We start from the raw sequence: 20,662 nt of genomic DNA, 5'->3' as shown, positions 1-20,662 counted from the left end.
GTATCTATTCCTCGTGTAGTAAAACGAATAAAAAGAATTAAATACACAAGATCCAGAAATAATCTTATTGCAGTTAAAACTGAAAAATGCCAGATAAGCAAACACCAAAAAGTTCTAAAGTTTGGTCTCTTAAACATTAGATCACTTGCACCCAAAGCACTGATTGTAAATGAGATGATCACAGATAATAATCTCGATGCACTCTGTCTCACTGAGACCTGGATTAAACCAGGTGATTATATGGGTCTAAACGAGTCGACACCGTCAGGATATATTTATAAGCATGAGCCCCGTCAGACTGGTCGTGGGGGGGGGGGGGGGGGTAACCATTTATAGTGCCTCTCTTAATGTTAGTCAGAGATTAGGATTCAGCTTTAAATCATTTTTAAGTGCTCGTTCTTAAAGTTGTACTTTTAGACATGCATAAAAAACTCGCTCTGGTAACCGTGTACAGACCCCCAGGGCCCTACGCTGATTTTCTTCAAGAGTTTGCTTCCGATCTCTTGATCAATTTTGATAAAGTGCTGCTTGTAGGAGATTTTAATATTCATGTAGATGATGTAAACGATGCTCTAGGATTATCATTTGTTGACTTATTAAACTCTTTTGGGGTTAAACAAAACGTCACCAGACCAACCCACCGTTTTAACCACACACTAGACTTAATAATATCCCACGGAGCAGACGTCACTGATATCGATATTTTACCTCAGAGTAATGACATCACAGACCATTACCTTATACTGTACACACTACCGGTAGAGCAGATTAGCCATGTTGCACCACGTTATCGACTTGGTAGGACTATTGTTCCAACCACTAAGGACAGATTCATAAATAACCTGCCTGATTTATCTCAATTTCTCACTAAACCCATAACTGATAATATTCTTGATGAAATAACTAACAACATAAACCTTATCCTCACTAGCACATTAGACACCATTGCCCCATCTGGTTAAAAAAGGTTAGAGAACAAGCACCTGCACCTTGGTATAATAGTCATACGCATGCCCTCAAGAGAACAACACGTAATCTGGAGAGAAAATGGAGGAAAACTAAATTGGAGGTATTTAGAATTGCGTATAAAGACAGTATGCTCAGCTACAGACAGGCGCTAAAAGCTGCTAGAGCTGAACACCTGAGCAAACTCATAGAAAACAACAAAAACAATCCCAGGTTCCTTTTCAGTACTGTAGCGAAACTAACTACAAATCAGGGCTCTGAAAATTGTGTTCCATCACAGTTTAGTAGTGAGGACTTTATGAATTTCTTTACTGAAAAAATAGATAACATTAGAAAAACAATTGTGGCAGTTCAACCTCTGACACCATCTCCTGAGACAGTGTTACCTTCAACTCCACAACTCCACTGTTTTACATGTATAGGACAGGAAGAGCTGTATAATGTTATTGCCAAAGCTAAATCGACAACATGTCAGTTAGATCCAATTCCTACTAAATTACTGAAGGAAGTGTTATATACAACTAATGAACCTCTTCTGAATATTATTATTACTCTTCACTATCGTTAGGACATGTCCCTAAATCCTCAAGTTAATAGTTATTAAGCCCCTCATTAAAAAACCTAATCTGGATCCAAACACACTATCGAATTACAGACCAGCACAGAAACTGCTCTAGTTAAAATCACTAATGACCTGTTTTTAGCTCCAGACCAAGGCTTCATCTCGCTGTTGGTTCTACTAGATCTTAGTGCTGCATTTGACACTATAGACAATGATCTCCTCCTAGATCGCTTACAAAATTACATCGGCATTCAGGGACAGGCATTAAGCTGGTTTAAATCCTACCTGTCCGATCATTACCATTTCATAGATTTAAATGGAGAGCTATCCAGGCTAATACAAGTAAATTATGGCGTGCCGCAAGGTTCAGTTCTAGGACCCCTGCTCTTTACAATATATATGCTTCCGTTAGGAAATATTATTAGAAGGCATGGAATTAGCTTCCGTTGTTATGCTGATGATACTCAGCTATATATTTCATCCAAACCAGGCGATACAGCTCAATTAACTCGGATAACTGAGTGTGTTAAGGAAATAAGAGATTGGATGACCCATAACTTTTTACTTTTAAATTTTAATAAGACTGAGATTTTGCTCATCGGCCCAAAAACTAGTATACAGAAGCTCCAGCATCTTAACCTGTATTTAGACAGATGTTCTGTAACCACTAGTTCAACGGTAAAAGACCTAGGAGTTATTTTAGACAGCAACTTGTCTTTCAAATATCATATTAACCAAGTTACAAAAACAGCCTTCTTTCACCTTAGAAATATTTCTAAGTTAAGAAACATGTTGTCTATATCCGATGCAGAGAAGCTCGTCCATGCGTTTATGACCTCCAGAATAGACTACTGTAATGCATTACTAGGTGGATGTCCTGCATCATTAATAAACAAGCTTCAGTTAGTCCAGAATGCAGCAGCCAGAGTTCTTACAAGGTCAAGAAAATATGATCACATAACCCCAATCCTATCGTCCCTACATTGGCTTCCTGTTAAGTTTCGAATAGACTACAAACTATTACTTCTTATTTTATTACTACACTTATAAAGCACTAAATGGTTTGGCTCCTATGTATCTATCCAGTCTTTTAACACGCTACAATCCGCCATGCTCCCTGAGATCTCAAAACTCTGGGCTTCTAGAGCCTTTTCTTCTTGTGTTCCAGAACATCTGATCACATGCACATTATCAACTTGTGCTGTTAATATCATGAACAGCAGCTACGCTAATTCCTCTCCACTGCTTCTCTTTCTTTCCCCATCCTGAGACACCCTGAGGTTTGGCCAGCTCCAGTCACCTCCCACCTCGTGATGATTACGGACCTTTGAAGAAGTAGATGCCGAACTCGCAAACATCCCAAACCATCAAGAGACGTACCAGTGCCATTTGGAACCCGCTACATGTGTGGAGTTTGACATTGGACCTCCTGGAGTGTTAAAGGCTCTGGCATGGAGAAGCTGATGCTGGATCTGTGATGATCACAAATGCTGAGCTTATAAAACTAGGAGCTACTAACCATATAGACCAGGGGTGGGCAATTAATTTTTGCAAGGGGCCACATTAGAAACCTGAAATGTGTCAGAGGGCCACACCAACGATAATATTTTAGGGATGCACCGAAATGAAAATTCTTGGCCGAAACCGAAAACCAAAAATGAGGAAACCAAGGCCAAAACCGAAAGAAAAGATTGTCAATTATTAGAACCATTGCATTTATGGCTATGAGTGTGTACTAACCTCACTAAAATCAATGCATTGCAATTCAAAGAATAAATAAATTACAAAAGTTTTTTATTTATTATTATATATTGTTATTTATTTGTTACCGTTCATAGAATTGACAGACAGGCAGCGGTCAATTATTATTAGCAACGGGGCTGTTAAACAAAAATAATTGACCGCCAAACGTTTGGAAGCCCATTCAAGTGAATGGAAGAGCCGTGTAATAAATATTATATTATAATAATTATTATTTTCAGGATCCACGGGGAATGTTTCAAAGATCAACCTGTCAATCCACTGGCGACCACTGATCTAAGGCAATGAATTCCATCATTTTTTGTGTTATGCCTTTTGCCTTGGCACCATCACTGGAAAAGTTTCCTGCCTTTGCAAAAACGTCCACTACAGACAGAGTGCGCATGCTCGGACTACTTTTCTGCGCTGCGTTCTTCTCATATTTAGAATGGCAATCGGGATGTTTGGATTTCAGGTGATAAATTAAACCCGACTTGGAGAAACTCTTTGCAGATACACCCCCTTTTAAAATTTCAGCATTGCATTTTTTGCAAATCGCTCTCCTCACACCGCAGACATGTTGCTCTTATCCAGATAACCGTGTGCTGCTGCGCTTTTTTTATTGCGTCATTACAATTGTGTTTCTGCCGTGTTGTTTCGGTGATTTAGGTATTTCGGGCCGTAGTTTGCCCAGGTCTGATAAAGACTGTATAAGACTGCAGAAAGAACATCACTTATAATCTTATACTCAAGTACTCATGTTAGTTCTCACTCTCCAGTGTTCTGTATTGTTGAAAGATTTATGATCAAACTCTTGATGTCACCCAAATGAGGATGGGTTCCCCTTTTGAGTCTGGTTCCTCTCAAGGTTTCTTCCTCATAACATCTAAGGGAGTTTTTCCTTGCCACAGTCGGCATGGCTTGCTCATCAGGGATAAATGCACACCATTCACCTTGACTGTTTATTTCTGTAAAGCTGCTTTGAGACAATGTCTGTTGTAAAAAAAAGCGCTATACAAATAAACTTGACTTGACTTTTAAATTTGAAGCATTAAAGAAAAGCATTTATAAACAACATACAGTATAACAACTCTTTCTCTCTTTTTTCTAGCTAGGGAAAAAGGGTAGACTACATCTATTCCCTGACATAACCCTGGTGATTATTCTAGAAACAATGCTGTAGGTTTGTCACTAACTAAGGTGTCAGTCTATTAGGAGGTTGATCTCTCTCTCATATCCCTGAGGATATGGTTGATCCGTCAGTACACTCATAGTCACAGTGTTTTTTGAAGGAGAATGTATTGACAAGAGCACTGACTGACGTGTACTTGGAAAAGTCTCTTTCACCTGAAAATTCTCACTCAGTGTATTTTGCAGAGATGGTACAGAAGAATGCACACACAGTTTTTTGGTAATCTGGTGCAATTTCCAGTTAAGGATCTGCCGTTACCTGTTCTTCTGCATTGTCACAAGAATTTGTAGAATTTGTAGATCTGAAACAACAATGTTTTGCTTTTTTAAGTTGTTCATTCTGAATGTTTTGTTGAGCTTGAACACTCTGTTTTGTTTTCTGGGGTTTTAACACACCCAGACAAGTACAAAGTCATCTTTTGAACATTGCAGGAGACACCTTGGTAGTGGCATGGGGAGTGTTTCTATAAGTGAGTAGAAAAAGTTTGAGGCACTGATTAATTAAACCTTTACCCTGTGTCGACTTAAGAGTTAAGACTTCATTGTCTGAACCACTCAGCCAAACCATTTGTTGACAGGTGATAAGATGCTGATTGAATGTGTTGAATCCCGTTGATCTTCATGAAAACCTCAAACTCTTCTGTAACCAGCTGAGGCCCGTTGTCACTAACAAGTTGCTGTGGGAGGCCAAAGCAACCAAAAATTTTATGAATGGCTTCCACAGTTTTCATTAATGTGCTTTTTATTAGCTCAACCTTTGGCTATTTACATCAAGAAGAACTAAAAACATATGATCTTCCAATGACCCAGCAATGTCAATTTGTTTGACCCAGCAATGTCAATCAGTTCCTCAGTCCATTCCCAGGGTTGTAATGGAGCAGGTCGAGGGGTATTTTTTTAGCTTTTGACATGCACTGCATGACTTGGCTTTCTCTTATATCTCAGAGTACACACCTGACCACCAGAGGTAGCTACAAGCAATTTAATTAAACTAAACCCCTCCATGGTGTCCAGAATCTCAATGGTGGTGGAATAGTAACCACTGAGCCCCACAACAGACAACCACATTTAACTCTTAGTTTATTACTCCTGTTTACATAAGGCCTTGAGTGTGGCAACATTTCTCCACTGGATCAGTAAATGTGTACTTTTTCACCTGAACTGCCGTTACAGGGGAATTGTACACATCATTGAAATAGAAGATTTCCACCTTTGCTGGTTCTGGATTAGTGCTGGGTAAAGGCAGTTGGGAGAGCCCGTCAGCATTAGCATGATGCTCTGATCATCTGTACATAATATCACACTGATGGGCAGATAGAAAAAGGGCCCAAAGCCCATTCTTGCAGCTGCAAGTGAAGGAATGCCAGAATGTGGGCCAGAGATGGAGGTAAGAGGTCTGTGATCTGTGGGAGCCTTCCAAACAAGAATTGATTAAACATCTTCACTCCAGACACAATAGCAAGTGACTCACATTCAATTTGGGCATAGTTGCATTCTGCCTTGATGCAAAAGCGATGGGTTTTTTACTCACCGGGAGATCATAGGGCGACGTGTCACATGCCAGTTGCATTGTTTAGCCCATTCCCACTTTTTGGTTTTATTCAGCTTGTTTCAGCTTGTTAGCTGGGCTTGGCACGAATTTTAAATAATAAGTCAACAGCCCCAAAAAAGACCGAAGCTGACTCACATTTTGTGGAGCTAGCACTTCCACTATTGCCTTTACTTTCAAAGGTGCCTTAAGAAGCAGGACCGGAAAAGAGATCCACAATAAGTGCCAGGGGATACTGTTCTGGATCAGAACTGGATTTACGGTCACCTTAAAATCTCTTTAAAATCTCTGCATAAACGAAGGGACCCATCCTTCTTTATAATGGGCACTATTGGTGTAGCCCATTTACTTGTGGGTACAGGTCATAAAATTCCAGCCTTTACCAATCCCTTCAGTTCAGCTTCAACCTTGGGTTTAAGTGCATATGCTACCAAGTCAAGTCAAGTCAAGTCAAGAAAGTCAAGAGGCTTGGGGAAAGAAACTGTTGCACAGTCTTGTTGTGGCGGCCCGAATGCTTCGGAACCGTTTTCCTGATGGCAGGAGTGTAAAGAGTGTGTGTGACGGGTGTGTGTGGTCGTCCACAATGCTGTGTGCTTTGCGGATGCAGCGTGTAGTGTAAATGTCCATGATAGAGGGGAGAGAGACTTCTTCTCAGCTGTCCTCACTATCCTCTGTAGGGTCTTGCGATCCGAGACGGTGCAATATCCAAACCAGGCAGTGATGCAGCTGCTCAGGATGCTCTCAATGGTCCCTCTGTAGAACATGGACAGGATGGGGGGAGAGAGATGAGCTTTCCTCAGCCTTCTCAGAAAGTAAAGACGCTGCTGGGCTTTCTTCGTGATGGAGCTGGAGTTAAGGTACCAGGTGAGGTTGTCTGCCAGATGAACACCAAGGAATTTGGTGCTCTTGACGATCTCCACTAAGGATCCATCAATAATCAGTGGAGATTGGTCGCTCTGTCCTTTCCTGAAGTCAACAACCATCTCTTTTGTTTTGTCCACGTTCAGAGACAGGTTGTTAGCTCCACACCAGGCAGTTAACCGTTGCACCTTCTCTCTATATGCTGACTCGTCGTTCTTGCTGATTAGACCCACCACGGACGTGTCATCAGCAATCTTAACGATGTGGTTCCAGCTGTGCATTGCTACACAGTCGTGAGTCAGCAGAGTGAACGGCAGTGGGCTGAGCACACAGTCCTGAGGGGCCCCAGTGCTCAGTGTGGTGGTGCTGGAGATGCTGTTCCCGATCCGGACTGACTGGGGTCTCCCAGTCAGGAAGTCCAGGATAAAGTTGCAGAGAGAGGTGTTCAGGCCCAGTAGGCTCAGCTTCTCAATCAGGTGCTGAGGAATGATTGTGTTGAATGCTGAGCTGAAGTCAATAAACAGCATTCGAACATATGAGTCCTTGTTATCCAGGTGGGTGAGGGCCAGATGGAGGGTTGTGGAGATGGCATAGTCTGTGGAACGGTTTGGACGATATGCAAACTGCATGGGGTCCAGGGAGGGTGGAAGCTGTGTCTTAATGTGCCTTATGACGAGCCTCTAGAAGCACTTCATCACGATGGGTGTGAGCGCGATGGGACGATAGTTATTGGGGCAGGAGACAGTCGATTTCTTTGGCACAGGAACAATGGTCGTTGTCTCGAGGCACGTGGGAACAACATTACTGCTCAGGGAGATGTTGAAGATGTCAGTGAAGACATCTGCTAGTTGTTCTGCACATTTCCTGAGCACTCTGCCAGGAATGTTGTCAGGTCCAGCAGACTTCCTTGGGTTAACTCTGGATAGAGTTTTCCTCACTTCAGCTGTGGTTAGACAGAGCACCTGGTCAGTGGGAGGAGGGATGGTCTTCCTTGCCTTCACGTTGTTCTGTACCTCAAACCAGGCGTAGAAGTCGCTCAGCACACCTGGGAGGGAGGCATCATGGTCACAAGCAGGTGATGTTGTCTTGTGATTCGTGATCGCCTGGATGCCCTGCCACATGCGCCGGGTGTCTCCGCTGTCCCGGAAGTGGTCATGGATTTACTTCGCGTGTGCGCGCTTTGCCTCTCTGATGGCACGAGACAGTTTGGCCCTTGCTGTTTTTAAGGCCGCCTTGTCCCCTGATCTGAAGACAGAGTCTCTTTGTTTTAACAGCACACGCACATTTGCAGTCATCCACGGCTTCTGGTTGGAGCGTGTACTGATGGTTTTGGAGATGGTCACATCATCAACGCACTTGCTGATGTAGCTGGTCACTGTTGATGTGTACTCCTTCAAGTTGATGGAATCGCCGTTGGTTGCAGCCTCTCTAAACATGTCCCAGTCAGTGCACTCAAAACAGTCCTGAAGAGCAGAAGTAGCTCCTTCTGACCAGGTTTTCACCTGTTTCAGAACCGGTTTACGAGTCTGGCTTTTAAACACTTTAACTGACTGCCTGGTTTCATTGTTAATTTTACTACAATGTCCTTCAAATCTTTATTATAATTACAAAATACTACTACTACTACTACTACTACTTCTACTACTACTACTACATAGAGTATAAAGCACTGAAAGGTCTTCAGTATCTGAGAGAACTTTTGTTACATTGTGATCCACCACACCTACTTAGACCAAAAGGTGCAGGCTATTTGTTGGTACCTCAAAAGACTACAGCAGGGGGAAGAGCTTTTTTTTTTAAATAAACCCCACAATTATGGAACAACCCTTTGAGTTAGTGTTTCAAGTCTAGGCTGAAAACATTTATTTAGTCAAACCTTTTGCCAGTAGGTTTTTCTTAGGTAAAGAAGCAGATCTCAATGCTAAAACTATAAATAATGTATATTCAGTGCCACCCAGATAAGGATGGGTTTTTTTCCTCAAACCATCTCAGGTGTTTTTTTCTTACCACTGTTACCACTAGCTTACTCATTAGGGATAAACTCATAGACATCAAATGTTTTTTTTTTTTTTTTTTACAATTTAAACATTGTAACCCTTATATCTCAGTAAAGCTGCTTTGGGATAAATAAATCAAAAGTGCTATACAAATAAAGCTTAATTAAATTGGGTTTTTAACTGATTTCATCTGTTGATATGTATCCTAAAAATATCCAGGTCCTCTGGCAAAAACTCCACCATGGGAACGTTGGAGGGCTTGTCTGTCCAGGGAAACAAAGGTGGCTGGAAGCCCAGCACGCACTGGAACAGGATCAGGCCAGCGGCGTCCTGGTTTGCTTGTTTGGTCCTGGTTGCAGTACGACCGGAGTTAGCGTCCAAGCTCCTGTATATTGCATTCTGTCTGTCCGTTGGTCTGAGGGTAATATCCCGAGGGCAGATTGACTGTGAGCTGGAAGAACGCCTTCCACACATGTGATGTGAACTGTGGTCGGACACGATTTTCGCAGGGAGGCCGAAGTTCCGAAAGATGTGAAGGAACACCGCCTCGGCAGTCTCTAGAGCTGTGGGCATGCCACGAAGGGGGACCAGCTTGCAGGCTTTAGAGAAGTGGTCCACGGCCACGAGGACACAGGTGTTACCGTCCGAACGGGGCAGATCGGTAATGAAGTTAATCCCCAGGTGTGACCACGGTCATTGCATGATAGGCAGGAGAGTTTGTCTTCTCCCTGGGTGGCCGAAACCTGGGGCTTCATGAATCGACTTCAGCAGGGACTAACAGCATGGCCCGGGGACAAATGTTCTTCATTCCGGGCACCCCGCAGGGGTGGGTTTTACTTGCACCGTTGCACAAATCTCCTCGTCTAACTCCCAGACGATGGGGCAGAGGATCAGCTTGGGAGGGATGATGGGTTCGAGATCTGTGGTTTCATCGGGGCCATAAATCCGGGACAGGGTATCCGCCTTGCCTTTCTTGGAGACTGGACAGTGAAGAACAGCACCCATCTGGCTTGCTGGGAGGGGTTAAAGAGTTTGGCTTCTTGCAGGTATTGGAGGTTCTTGTGGTCCGTTATGACCGTAAAGGGGTGTGCGGCCCCCTCCAGCCAGTGAGGCCACTCCTCGAGCACCAATTTGATGGCTAGGAGTTCCCGGTTCCCGATGTCGTAATTTTGTTTCGCCTCGAGAAGAAGGCGCAGGGCCGGAGCCGTGGTGGGGGTCCCCGACTGTTGGGACAATGCCCCGCCGTTGGATGGAGGCATCTAACTCCACTATGAATGGAAGCTGGGGAGGGGGGCGACACTAAATTTCCTCTTCAGCTCCTGGAAGGCCTCCTCAGCCTCTGGGGTCCACGTAATGGGCTTGGCCTTCCCCTTCAGCAGAGACTTGAGCGGGGCGGTGACCATACTGAAGCCCTGGATGAACCGGCGGTAGAAGTTGGCAAACCCGACGAAGCATTGGAGCTCCTTGGTGGTGCTCAGGCGGGGCCAGTCTCGCACCGCCTTCACCTTTCCCTCGTCCATCCATATCCTAGATGTTCTAATTACATATCCCAAGAACTGCTCCTCCGACCGGTGAAACTCACACTTCTTAAGATTGAAGTAGAGGTAATGGTCCCTTAGTCCCTCCAGGACTTGGGTGACATACCCGCAGTGTTTTTGATCGGGTCTCGGGACAAGATAAGGATGTTATCTATGTAGTCGATCATGAATTGGTGGTCTGAACACCTCATTCATGAAGGTCTGGAACACCGCGTGGGAGATGGACAGGCCATATGAAATGACACAGTACTCATTGTGACCAGTGGGGTGATGAAGGCAGTCTTCCACTCATCCCCCTGGCGGATGCGCACCGGATTATAGGCAGTGCAGCGATCTAGTTTTGTGAAGATCCGTGCACCCCATAAGTCCTCCAGGGCGGCAGGGACCAGAGGAAGCGGATACGAGAGTGGAGCGATCTGGGTGTTTAGTTTACTATAGTCTTTGCAGGGCACAAAGAAGAAGCTGGAGGCGGTGGGGCGATGAAGCCCTGCCGGAGGGCCTGCTGAACGTAATCCTCCATAGCTGTGCACTCCAGAACTGACAGTGGGTTGGGCGGGTTGCTCCCGGCCCACTGAATACGTCTGCAAATGATCGGTACTCAGGGGGAGTTCGTAGGGCTCTCCACGAGTGTGGCCACTAGGGGAATCGGGTTAGGGCCACAACACAGGCATGCGAGTCTTACTTCGACAGCCGATCTGACCTAGTTTAACCCTTGGCGGTATGCCCCGAGGAGAGCGGTTATGTCCCAACCACTGGTGGCTGCTAGGGTGCGGAAGCGGAGGCTGTAATCCGTCAGATGAGAAGACCCTTGGCTCAGATTGAACAGCTGATCTGCCGTGGTGAGGACCCCAGTGGCGGTGCAGAAAACCTCTGTGAAGTGGTTAGCGAATTGCGCGTAAGACGTGGTTATGGTGCTATTGGTGCTCCATATCACACTTGCCCAGGCCAGCGCCTTCCCGGTGAGTAAGGAGATGAAAAACCCCACCTTGGATCGATCGGAGAGGAACTTGTGCGGCTGCATTTCAATGTAGAGATAGGAGGAAGGCCATTGCACTCGGCTGCGTCTCTGGAATATAAAGCTGGTAGGGAAAAGGCACGAAAGCCTCCCAGAGACCGGCGAGTTCCTTGATGGGATCCGAAACGGAACCCGGTTGCGGATCCATCGAAGTGAGTGTTCGGTATTGGTCCGATCTTTTGTCACGCTTTAATCAAGAGTTGAAAACTAGAATACGAATAAGACGTTTATTAGCCTTGGGAAACAAACAGAAGCTAGGAAGCAGCAAGTAACGAAAAACTGATATATTCCGAAACACAGGTAGTCCAGGGATAATCGCCAGAATGAACCGTAGATAAGACGGTGAGTCAGTGCGAACAGGGGCCTTATAAATGGAGGGTGTAGATTGGAGACAGGTGGACGGTGATTAGTATGAAGGCAAGGCGCTGCGAGTGTGCTGAGTGTCGGGGGGGGGCGTGGCCGGTGGTTTCCTTACACACTGACTGGACAGTGTCATCTGGTTCTGCATTTTAATGAACATCTATTATTTTGAAGTCTTTAATAGAAAATCTGGAATGCTTTTGACTCTTGCAACAGCTATATGATCGAATCAGATATAGAGTCGAATCACAGCTGGCAAAAGGGCATCTCACAGTTTCATTATTTTTTTTATCTAACTTAATATGGTCAAAATAAATAGATGTTTTACAAATTAAACCAAACCACTCATTAAGTGAATGCCATGGGGTAATGCATATTTGGTGATACCTCATCTGGTAATGTAAGATTTTAATGCACCAATGGTTTTTAATGTGCAAATGCAATCTGTGTTTGAGGCAGGGTAATTGGCTGCTCCTCCCTTTGTAGTGTCACAATCTAAAGGACCTCTTCTGTATCTGCTTCAAAAGGATTTACTGAATAGGTAAGCTAGGAATTAACAAATTAGTTAAGCATATACTCCTCTTTATAAGTGTGTGTTTTTATTATTTACCATACTATAAAGCACTAAAAGGCATTGATGTTTTTTAAACTCAAAGAAAAATCCACAATTGATGAACACCAGATTTTTAAGAGTATGTACCAGTGATTTTAGTTACACAGTTATGCTAGTATGTTTAGATAAACAGTTACACATTCTGTGATTCCATGACACTGTTGCTGTCAGGGAGACCATATTTTATTGCAAACATTCCAAAGATATGTTTTTAAAGTGAAAAAGTGAAAAATTAGATAATTTATAACTTGCTATTCCAACAGATTTGCATGTTTGGTCTTTTATTCAGTTAGTTTAACTGTATCTGACTGTCCTTCAAGCAGGTTTTGCTAATGCAGAATGTTTAAAATGGGCAACTATATTTTGTTGGACTGCCACAGCATCAGCAAAGTTTTTTTGAAATAGAAGACCCTCTATCACAAGCAGCTGGTGCATGTGAGGAAAACAAAATAGATTGGCAGTTATCACCATTCCACTTTATCATATTTTTGGCATTATCAATAGATTATCAATTGATAATGCTTAAAAAAAATGATCCACATGCTCAGCATACTGTGAGCTCGACCTCAAAGCCACACTTGACACTGCTCCCTACTTTTGAGTTCAAGCTGATCACACTATATTGTCTAAATATCATTTTTTTAAATGAGCAAGAGTTTTTACATTAGAAAGTTCGGTCACCCTAAAAAGAATATTCAAAAAAGTGTGTTTAGAGTTTATAAGTGTGTAGGCTGAAAAGAGCTAAATAGTGGTTGGTAAAAATCTCAGGGATCAGTACATTACTGAAAAAGCAAAACAACTGAAAAATCCATGTCATGCTTATTTTTAAATTTCATAGTTGAATGGCCTGCCCTGATAATGTATAGATAAAAAAATTATACATAATAAATATTTTTTCTTCTTGTTAATTTTTTTTATATGTTTAATAGACGCAACTCTTGGTTGGGCAATATTTACATTTTACATTATTATTATTTTTTTTACATTTTACATCCAAGTTAGTTTAGTTTATTATACTAAGAATGTAAGATTAAAAACTGTAATGAATGCATGCTATTGTGTCATTATATACATGTTATTTCATCATAATACATAATTACATTAATGCTAAGACAAATCATTCGCGAGCGAGTATCGGGTTTCGACGCGCACAACTCCAACCAATAAAACGAGTCTATCTTGGTCATGTGACCCTCCCCCACGATGTGATTGTCAGTGGAATAAAGAGAAATTCAACCGGGCGCGGGCAAGAGCGAGAGAGAGCGAGAGAGAGAGAGCTGTAAGATTTTGGGTGTAGGCGGTCAGGTGCTGTGAATGTTGCTGGGAGTAGAATGGTGATCCGCGTTTAAAAAACCTTTCTGTAAGAATGGACTGCATTCCTATCAGTAGTCACAAACTTGAAGAGAAGCGGGACGGTAAGTACATTTGTTTTTTGTATTTGCTGCTTGTTTTCTCTTTTGTAAGAACAAAATTTGCAACTTTGCAGTTTTGCAAAGTCTTATTTTTTTTATCGTTACCAGTGTTTTTCCCCCAATGTGACAATTATTACAGGCAGTTTCGGGAGGGAAGTTTATGTTGTAACGCTTCTAAACTTTAAAAAGCGCAATGTGCACAGGAACCAGAGCCAGAAGGTGCCCGTGTGAGAGGAAGTGAATGTGGCTTTCACATGGTTATTGTCCAGATTAGAAAACGACTAGAGAATAGAGAGATACTGTCCGATCATATATATATATATATATATATATATATATATATATATATATATATATATATATATATATATATATATATATACGAATATATAAAACCCTTTACATTTCACTGTACCGTATTAATTTTCTGCTTGTTGTTGTTGTTCTTATTATAACTGTACTATTGTTACTGTACTGTCTAGGTTTATTGTATTGTGCACACAACAAGCAATTTCCAGCAGACACTGTACGAATACTTATATGCACGTATCTATTAATGAATGAATTAAAATGCAGAAATAAAAAAAACTTGAATAAAGTTAACTGTTAACTTTCCCTGAATAAAGATCACTACAGTAACATGTTTGTAAAATCCTGTGTGTAAATACTATGACAATGGCAGTCCATGCCGCTGAAAAGTACTTGATCATGTAGTCTATATTATACGCGGAAATGCTCAGGGGATGCACTCCAGATGTGTGTGACTTTTTTTTCCCACAACTTGTTTGTTGTGGTGCCTCTAATGCAGCTGACTCTGGAGATTCCAGTGGCCTGTCCTGGTACAGTCTATTATTTCCACACCCAAATGTCCTGTGTCTCGGATTTTCTTTGGTGTATGTAATTTCCAAAGGCTAGACATGATGATAAATAGATAAAAAATTATGTCTCATAAATCATATTTTTTGGTTTATTTTTTGCTATTTATAATAGAGTGAACACCAGGTTGGCTACAATTCATGTCTTTTTTCACACATTTATGACAACTTGTATGAAGTTTTAGCCATACATAGATGACCCCATCTTTGATTTGTTTATTACAAACACATTTTGAAATAAATTAAATTTCATCTATAACTTGTTCTTAAATCTTAATTATTGTGTCTAATCTGTTTTACCAAAACTCTATAGAAAGTCTGAGTAAATAACCAGGGTATTTACCATATTGCTATATTATTTCAGTCATCTATAATATATCTGCATGAGGTCCTTTGTGAGCTTGTATTTATAAATGACCATTTATAAACCACACATGTCAAATATACGGTCTATAGATTACATGTAGAACTTTAATATGGCATTAATAGTTATAGTGCACAATCACAAACTTCATGAATTTTTACAAATACATTTTTTTTAAATGACCATCTTTTTGTAGCTGGGTTTTGGTCTATGGGTGTGCGATGTGTTTCTTAGAAATCCTATTTTTTTTTGCACTAGCTAAAGTGTGTAAGCATTCCCACTAGGGTTTCTCCCAAATCACCTGTGTAATCATCTTCTTTTGTGTCTTCCCGGCTTTGAGTTAAAATGACTTCCATTGCCACGTATTGCCCCACTGCTTGAGATTACAATGAGATGTAAGAGATAATTGCATGTTATTTTTACTAGAGCCTGCATTTAGCTGTACTGTTTCTTTCCTCACTAAACAGACTTGACCAGGTGGAGTCTGTGGTCTTTTTTTTTTTTTACCATTACAGCCATAACAAACATTAGCATGTTAAGAGAAAAGAAGTGACAAGCCAAATGAATCTGTGGTGTGGATAGAGATTTCACTTTTTTGTGAAAGGAAATAGTTGATGCAATGCCTCATGTGCCATGCTGAGTGCATCATTACAGTGGAGAGAGCAGCATGCCAGAGTTAATGAACCCATCTGCATAAACTCTTTAACTCCATCTGGAGCCTGTGGCAGCATGTGGTTAAGCTGTATTGCCTCTGCCTGCCCTTAACTTCATGGCTATGCCACTTATGCAAATAATACTGTTCCTTTCTCTGCCACATTCTGCAAACCCTGTAATATACATTTATGAGTTTGATATTTCCCGCTTGAAATTTATCATTTAAAAAAATCACTGGAAATTAATTAGTCTTTAAAATTGATATAGTAAAAAACAGACCACAATAAAGTCGATACTGAAGAAGTCAGAAGGGTGTGATATAGTGCCAGCTTTACAATCAGCAACTATCATGATAATTCAGCTAGGTGGATAATTTGTAGAATGTAATTTTGCAGTAAATAGAAGAAAACAACTATACAAATGTAATTTTTACCAATCTAGTTTCATTTTCCAATTTTTTTCTGTTACTCTGCAGCAGCTCTAGGCATTACAAATTTGTCTGAGCACTGATTTTGTGCAGTAGAACATAAAACCCCAGTATATGTAATAATCATGAAAAACCTTTAAATCATTATTTTAAGGGTTTGGTTTGACACGATGTAAACTATTTTTGTTTGTGGTCTGTGTTTTTTGTTCTTTTATTGACCATTATCTCCTTAATTTCTTTAGTGGATCTTGGTGGCTGTATAGTTAAGATGTTAACTACATACATATTTGTGTAATGTTCACTTAATGGTAAAAACATGCTTAATTGCAGTTGAGAGGATGTGAGTTAAGGGGAATGCTGGGGCATCCAGGCACAGTCACTTAATATCAAAGAGTTTAAAACATCTGCCCAAATTATTCCAGACTCATATGAATTGGCTCATCCTCATTTTATAAGGGGAAAATTACTGTTGTTGTACTTTTAAGAATACTCCAATATTAGATAGTGATAATATTATAAAAAAGTTTTGTGCAAAATAGACTACAAATATAGGGAGCAGGTTGAGAAGAGCCTGGAAAGGTGGAGGTATGCGCTGGAGAGAAGAGGAATGAAAGTCAGTAGGAGTAAGACAGAGTACATGTGTGTGAATGAGAAGAAGGGCAGTAAAGTGGTGCGGTTGCAGGCAGAAGAGGTGGAGAAGGTTCAGGAGTTCAGGTACCTGGGATCAACAGTGCAAAGTAATGGAGAGTGTGTTAAAGAAGTGAAGAAAAGAGTGCAGGCAGGGTGGAGTGGGTGGAAAAGAGTGGCAGAAGTGATTTGTGATAGAAGAGTATCTGCGAGAATAAAAGGGAAAGTTTATAGGACTGGGGTGAGACCTGTGATGTTGTATGGTTTAGAGACAGTGGCATAGAATAAAAGACAGGAGGCGGAGCTGGAGGTAGCAGAGCTGAAGATGCTGAGGTTTTCATTGGGAGTGACGACAATGGACAGGATTAGAAATAAGTTTATTAGAGGAAATGCGCATGTGGGATGTTTTGGAGACAAGGTGAGGGAAGCGAGATTGAGATGGTTTGGACATGTGCAGAGGGGGGACATAGGGAATATCGGTAGAAGAATGCTGAGGATGGAGCCACCAGGAAGGCGGAAAAGAGGAAGGCCAAGGAGGCGGTTTATGGATGTGGTGAGGGAAGACATGCAGGTAAATGGGTTGAAAGAGGCAGATGTAGAAGACAGAGGGGTAAGGAGACGGATGATCCGCTGTGTCGACACCTAATGGGAGAAGCCGAAATAAGTAGGACTAGAAATGTATAGAGTAAAACACTGTTGTACGAGCAACTAATAATACGAGCAAACAGAGATACGAGCGACCTTGCTTGCAAAACTTTACCCTATTTCACAAGCAAATTTTGAAGGCACGAGCAAACCCACGCTGCCGGTTCCCCTTTTTTGGCGGAGGGTAGCATCAGTTGCTTAGTTGATGATGTATCGCTCGGTCGATCTCGTTGTTCGGTGCAGCAAAAACTTAACCTGTTTTAGTGTTATATTTTTATTTCACTAGAAATCTTGAAAAATGTCTCCCAACTAAATCGGTGATTGTGCTGGGAAAACGAAAGTAAATAGAATTGCCATGAAAACCAAGAAGGTTACGAGCGTGGTGCACATCTCACATTCGCAATCAATCACTACCACATGGGTAAGCGTTAAATTATGTTTACATTACGGTAATTTGCGATGTATTTGTTTGTTCAAATAGGGTACAAATACTTTTTAAGTGCAGAAATAAGCGATCAAATGAGGTCTCGGAACGGATTAAATCGCTTTTACATTCATTCTTATGGGAAAAATTTGTTCAAACGTACAAGCAAATGGACCTACGAGCAATTTTCAAGAACGAATTATGCTCGTCCAACGGGGTTTTACTGTATAATTAATTTAAACCTTACTGATTATAATGGCAGTGTTGTGCCTCATAGAGGGGATTAAATTGTTATAAAGCACACACCTAGTTGTTTAAATAAATAAAGGAAAGTTGTAGATCAGTGGTTACGATGTTGGACATTAGCTAAGAAGGTCGTGAGTTTAAATCCCACCACCACTAAACTGCCACTGCTGGGCCGTTGAGCAACTGCTTAGTTGTATGAATGAGATAATTGTAAGTCGCTCTGAATAGGGGGCATCTGCCAAATGTTGCAAATGTAAATAAATAAGCCCCCGTTTATCAGCGAGATTATAAAAAAATTAATTGGTTTTACAATTTCTTAAAGAATCATAGATCATTAATCAACAAACAAACTGGAAATTCTATTCTGGCTATGAAATGATTATTTCATTCATTAACTGTGTGCATTTGTCTCGGTTTCCTACAGTTATTTGCTCACTGAAAATACTCGTTAGCTTCATCAACAACGTTATCTTCATCAACATCAGGCTTGTATACAGTTGTATTAAACCACATATTCCACCAACCTTATAATTCATCAATTTTATCTTTGAAAGATATTTGTAAATAACATGTCTGGTCAAAAAATGCTAATTTATTGCACCATAGTTCTTACTGTTAAAACCGTCTTAATTTTCAGCAGCCTCAAGCAGAAACACACATAATTGGGCTTCACTCTAATAGGGCTCTAACGTTTTTTCAAGGAACTCTAGTAATTCGATTACAAAAATTCATAAAGGCAAATTATTTAGTTCAGTCCATTTAACTACACAAGGAGCACAGAGTTTCCCGTGGACCATTATTATTGACGCACCACCCGCTAAACTCTGGAGTGCTCTGAACAGGAAATACAGAAGACGCTGCAGAATGAAAAAATGGAGGAATGGGGAGAAAACAGCGAGGGGCGAGGAGAAGATTCATATGGATGCCCATTTAATTCTGCCACATTAAATAAAAAGTTTGCTAAGTTACAAGTTTTGTATTTCTTACAATTACGACTTTATTTCTCGCAATTACAAGTTTTTTTTTGCCATTCGGGCAGCGTCACCCGATCTGTAGTGCCAGAAAGCTTTACACGTTGAAAATGTAATCAATAGAATCACATCAGAATCAGAATCAGAAATAGCTTTATTACCAAGTATGCTTACACACACAAGAAATTTGTATTGAATTGTAAACCAGACAGTTAAATAATGCATATTTATACAGAGTAAAAATGTTGTTAAATAAATGTACAGATGTTAAAAAGTCAAAATTAGGCACACTTTGTTTTTTTGTGTTGCTGAAACAGGCTTTCACAGGATTCAGGCCAAAGAAAGAGACAGAAAGTTTCCAGAGTTTGAGATCATTTCAAACTAAAACATAAAGAAAACACAGTGCATTTCAGTGCACAGTGCACACAGTGTGTAATTTGAAATGTAATTTTATTTATGATTTTTTTTTTATGTATATATTTGTATTTACATTTTGATTTAATATGGCAATTAAATGCACTAAATGGGTTTAGTTTTTACAGATATTCTTTTATGCAAATTCAGCAATAAAATGTACATTTTTCTAAAAAGGAAACAAATTACTTGTTCATTTAAATAGACTTGTCTTATTTTCTCTTGTATATTTAGTGTTGCTCTTTAATAAAGAAAAAAGTACTAACCTGATTATATAATTAATCATTGGAATAATTGGTAGAATACTCGTTTACTAAAATAATCAGTAGCAACAGCCCTTCACTAATATACTTTTTCTTTTTTCATTTATTACTTTCTTAAAATAGTAGCCTGATGGATAATTTCTTTGAATGGTTCAGTGTTACAACACCTGCATAATTTAGAGAATGTTTAAATGAAATGAGATGAATATACGGATAAACTAAGGTGTGTCAAATGCATATGACTTAAATATAGGACTAATGGACTAAAGGTCTCTTAATCTGATTTTTGAGTTGCACGCGAAGCAGTGTTTGTTTTCTGTCCTTATTTCAGTAAGTTCTTTGCCTTTGACTCATTTTCCATTTTGTAGTGATTGCAACTTGTATGTTTAGAGAAACCTTCGTGAAGCAGTCGTGTATAATCACTGTGTTTTTCAGATGCATAGACTGTAGAGGATAGCCAAATTCCAGGAAAAGCCAAAAATTTTTTTTAAATTTTTTTTTTATGAAAACTGTTTAGTGGGAGTCTACCCTGTGTCATCAGGCATAATAATCATACACGTAAATAGGAGATGTGCGTGCATGTGGAAGGCAAAATTTTAGTCCACCTGAACAGTTTCCAGTTCCACAAACAGATTTACACTATACAGCTGCAGATTTGTAAATCAATGAAGTGGAAGCAAGAAAAGAAACATTCTGCTGCTATTGTCTCTGATGTAAGTGCTGAAAAACAATATTAAAGAAAGGAGTTTATTACTACAGGACTAAAGACGCGACACCTGTGGCACATGAGGAGGTCAACACAATGATTCACATCACAGATAAAAAATGACACTACAGTATAAAAGTTTTATTTTCATTATCCACAAAAAACTCCCAGCAGTTGCAGTGTTGGAACCTGCTGGTGAAGAATGTGAAGTCAATGAGCCATTACTTTCTTTCTCTCTTCTA

At 40.6% G+C, this 20,662-nt stretch overlaps 1 protein-coding gene across 8 annotated transcripts in view; it reads left to right on the top strand.

Annotated features, from left to right (window-relative positions):
• Positions 1–13,663: 13,663 nt before the first annotated feature.
• capn10 (calpain 10) overlaps positions 13,664–20,662 on the top strand; it is a 59,490-nt gene continuing 52,491 nt past the window's right edge. For 3 of the 8 annotated variants that reach the window (XM_083525711.1, XM_083525712.1, XM_083525715.1), the window contains exon 1: positions 13,665–13,807. In XM_083525711.1, coding sequence (XP_083381837.1) covers positions 13,759–13,807 — 49 coding nt within the window. In that variant the 5' untranslated portion in view covers positions 13,665–13,758. Of the gene's footprint in view, positions 13,808–20,662 lie in introns of all 8 variants that reach the window. The other 5 variants (XM_083525713.1, XM_083525714.1, XM_083525707.1 and 2 more) reach the window with 4 other exon arrangements.

The sequence above is a fragment of the Silurus aristotelis genome, assembly GCF_946808225.1.
Source record: "Silurus aristotelis genome assembly, chromosome: 22".
NCBI classification, from domain to species: Eukaryota; Metazoa; Chordata; class Actinopteri; order Siluriformes; family Siluridae; genus Silurus; species Silurus aristotelis.
The sequence above is the reverse complement of the archived record's forward strand: the minus strand, read 5'-3'. Positions and strand labels throughout refer to the sequence as shown.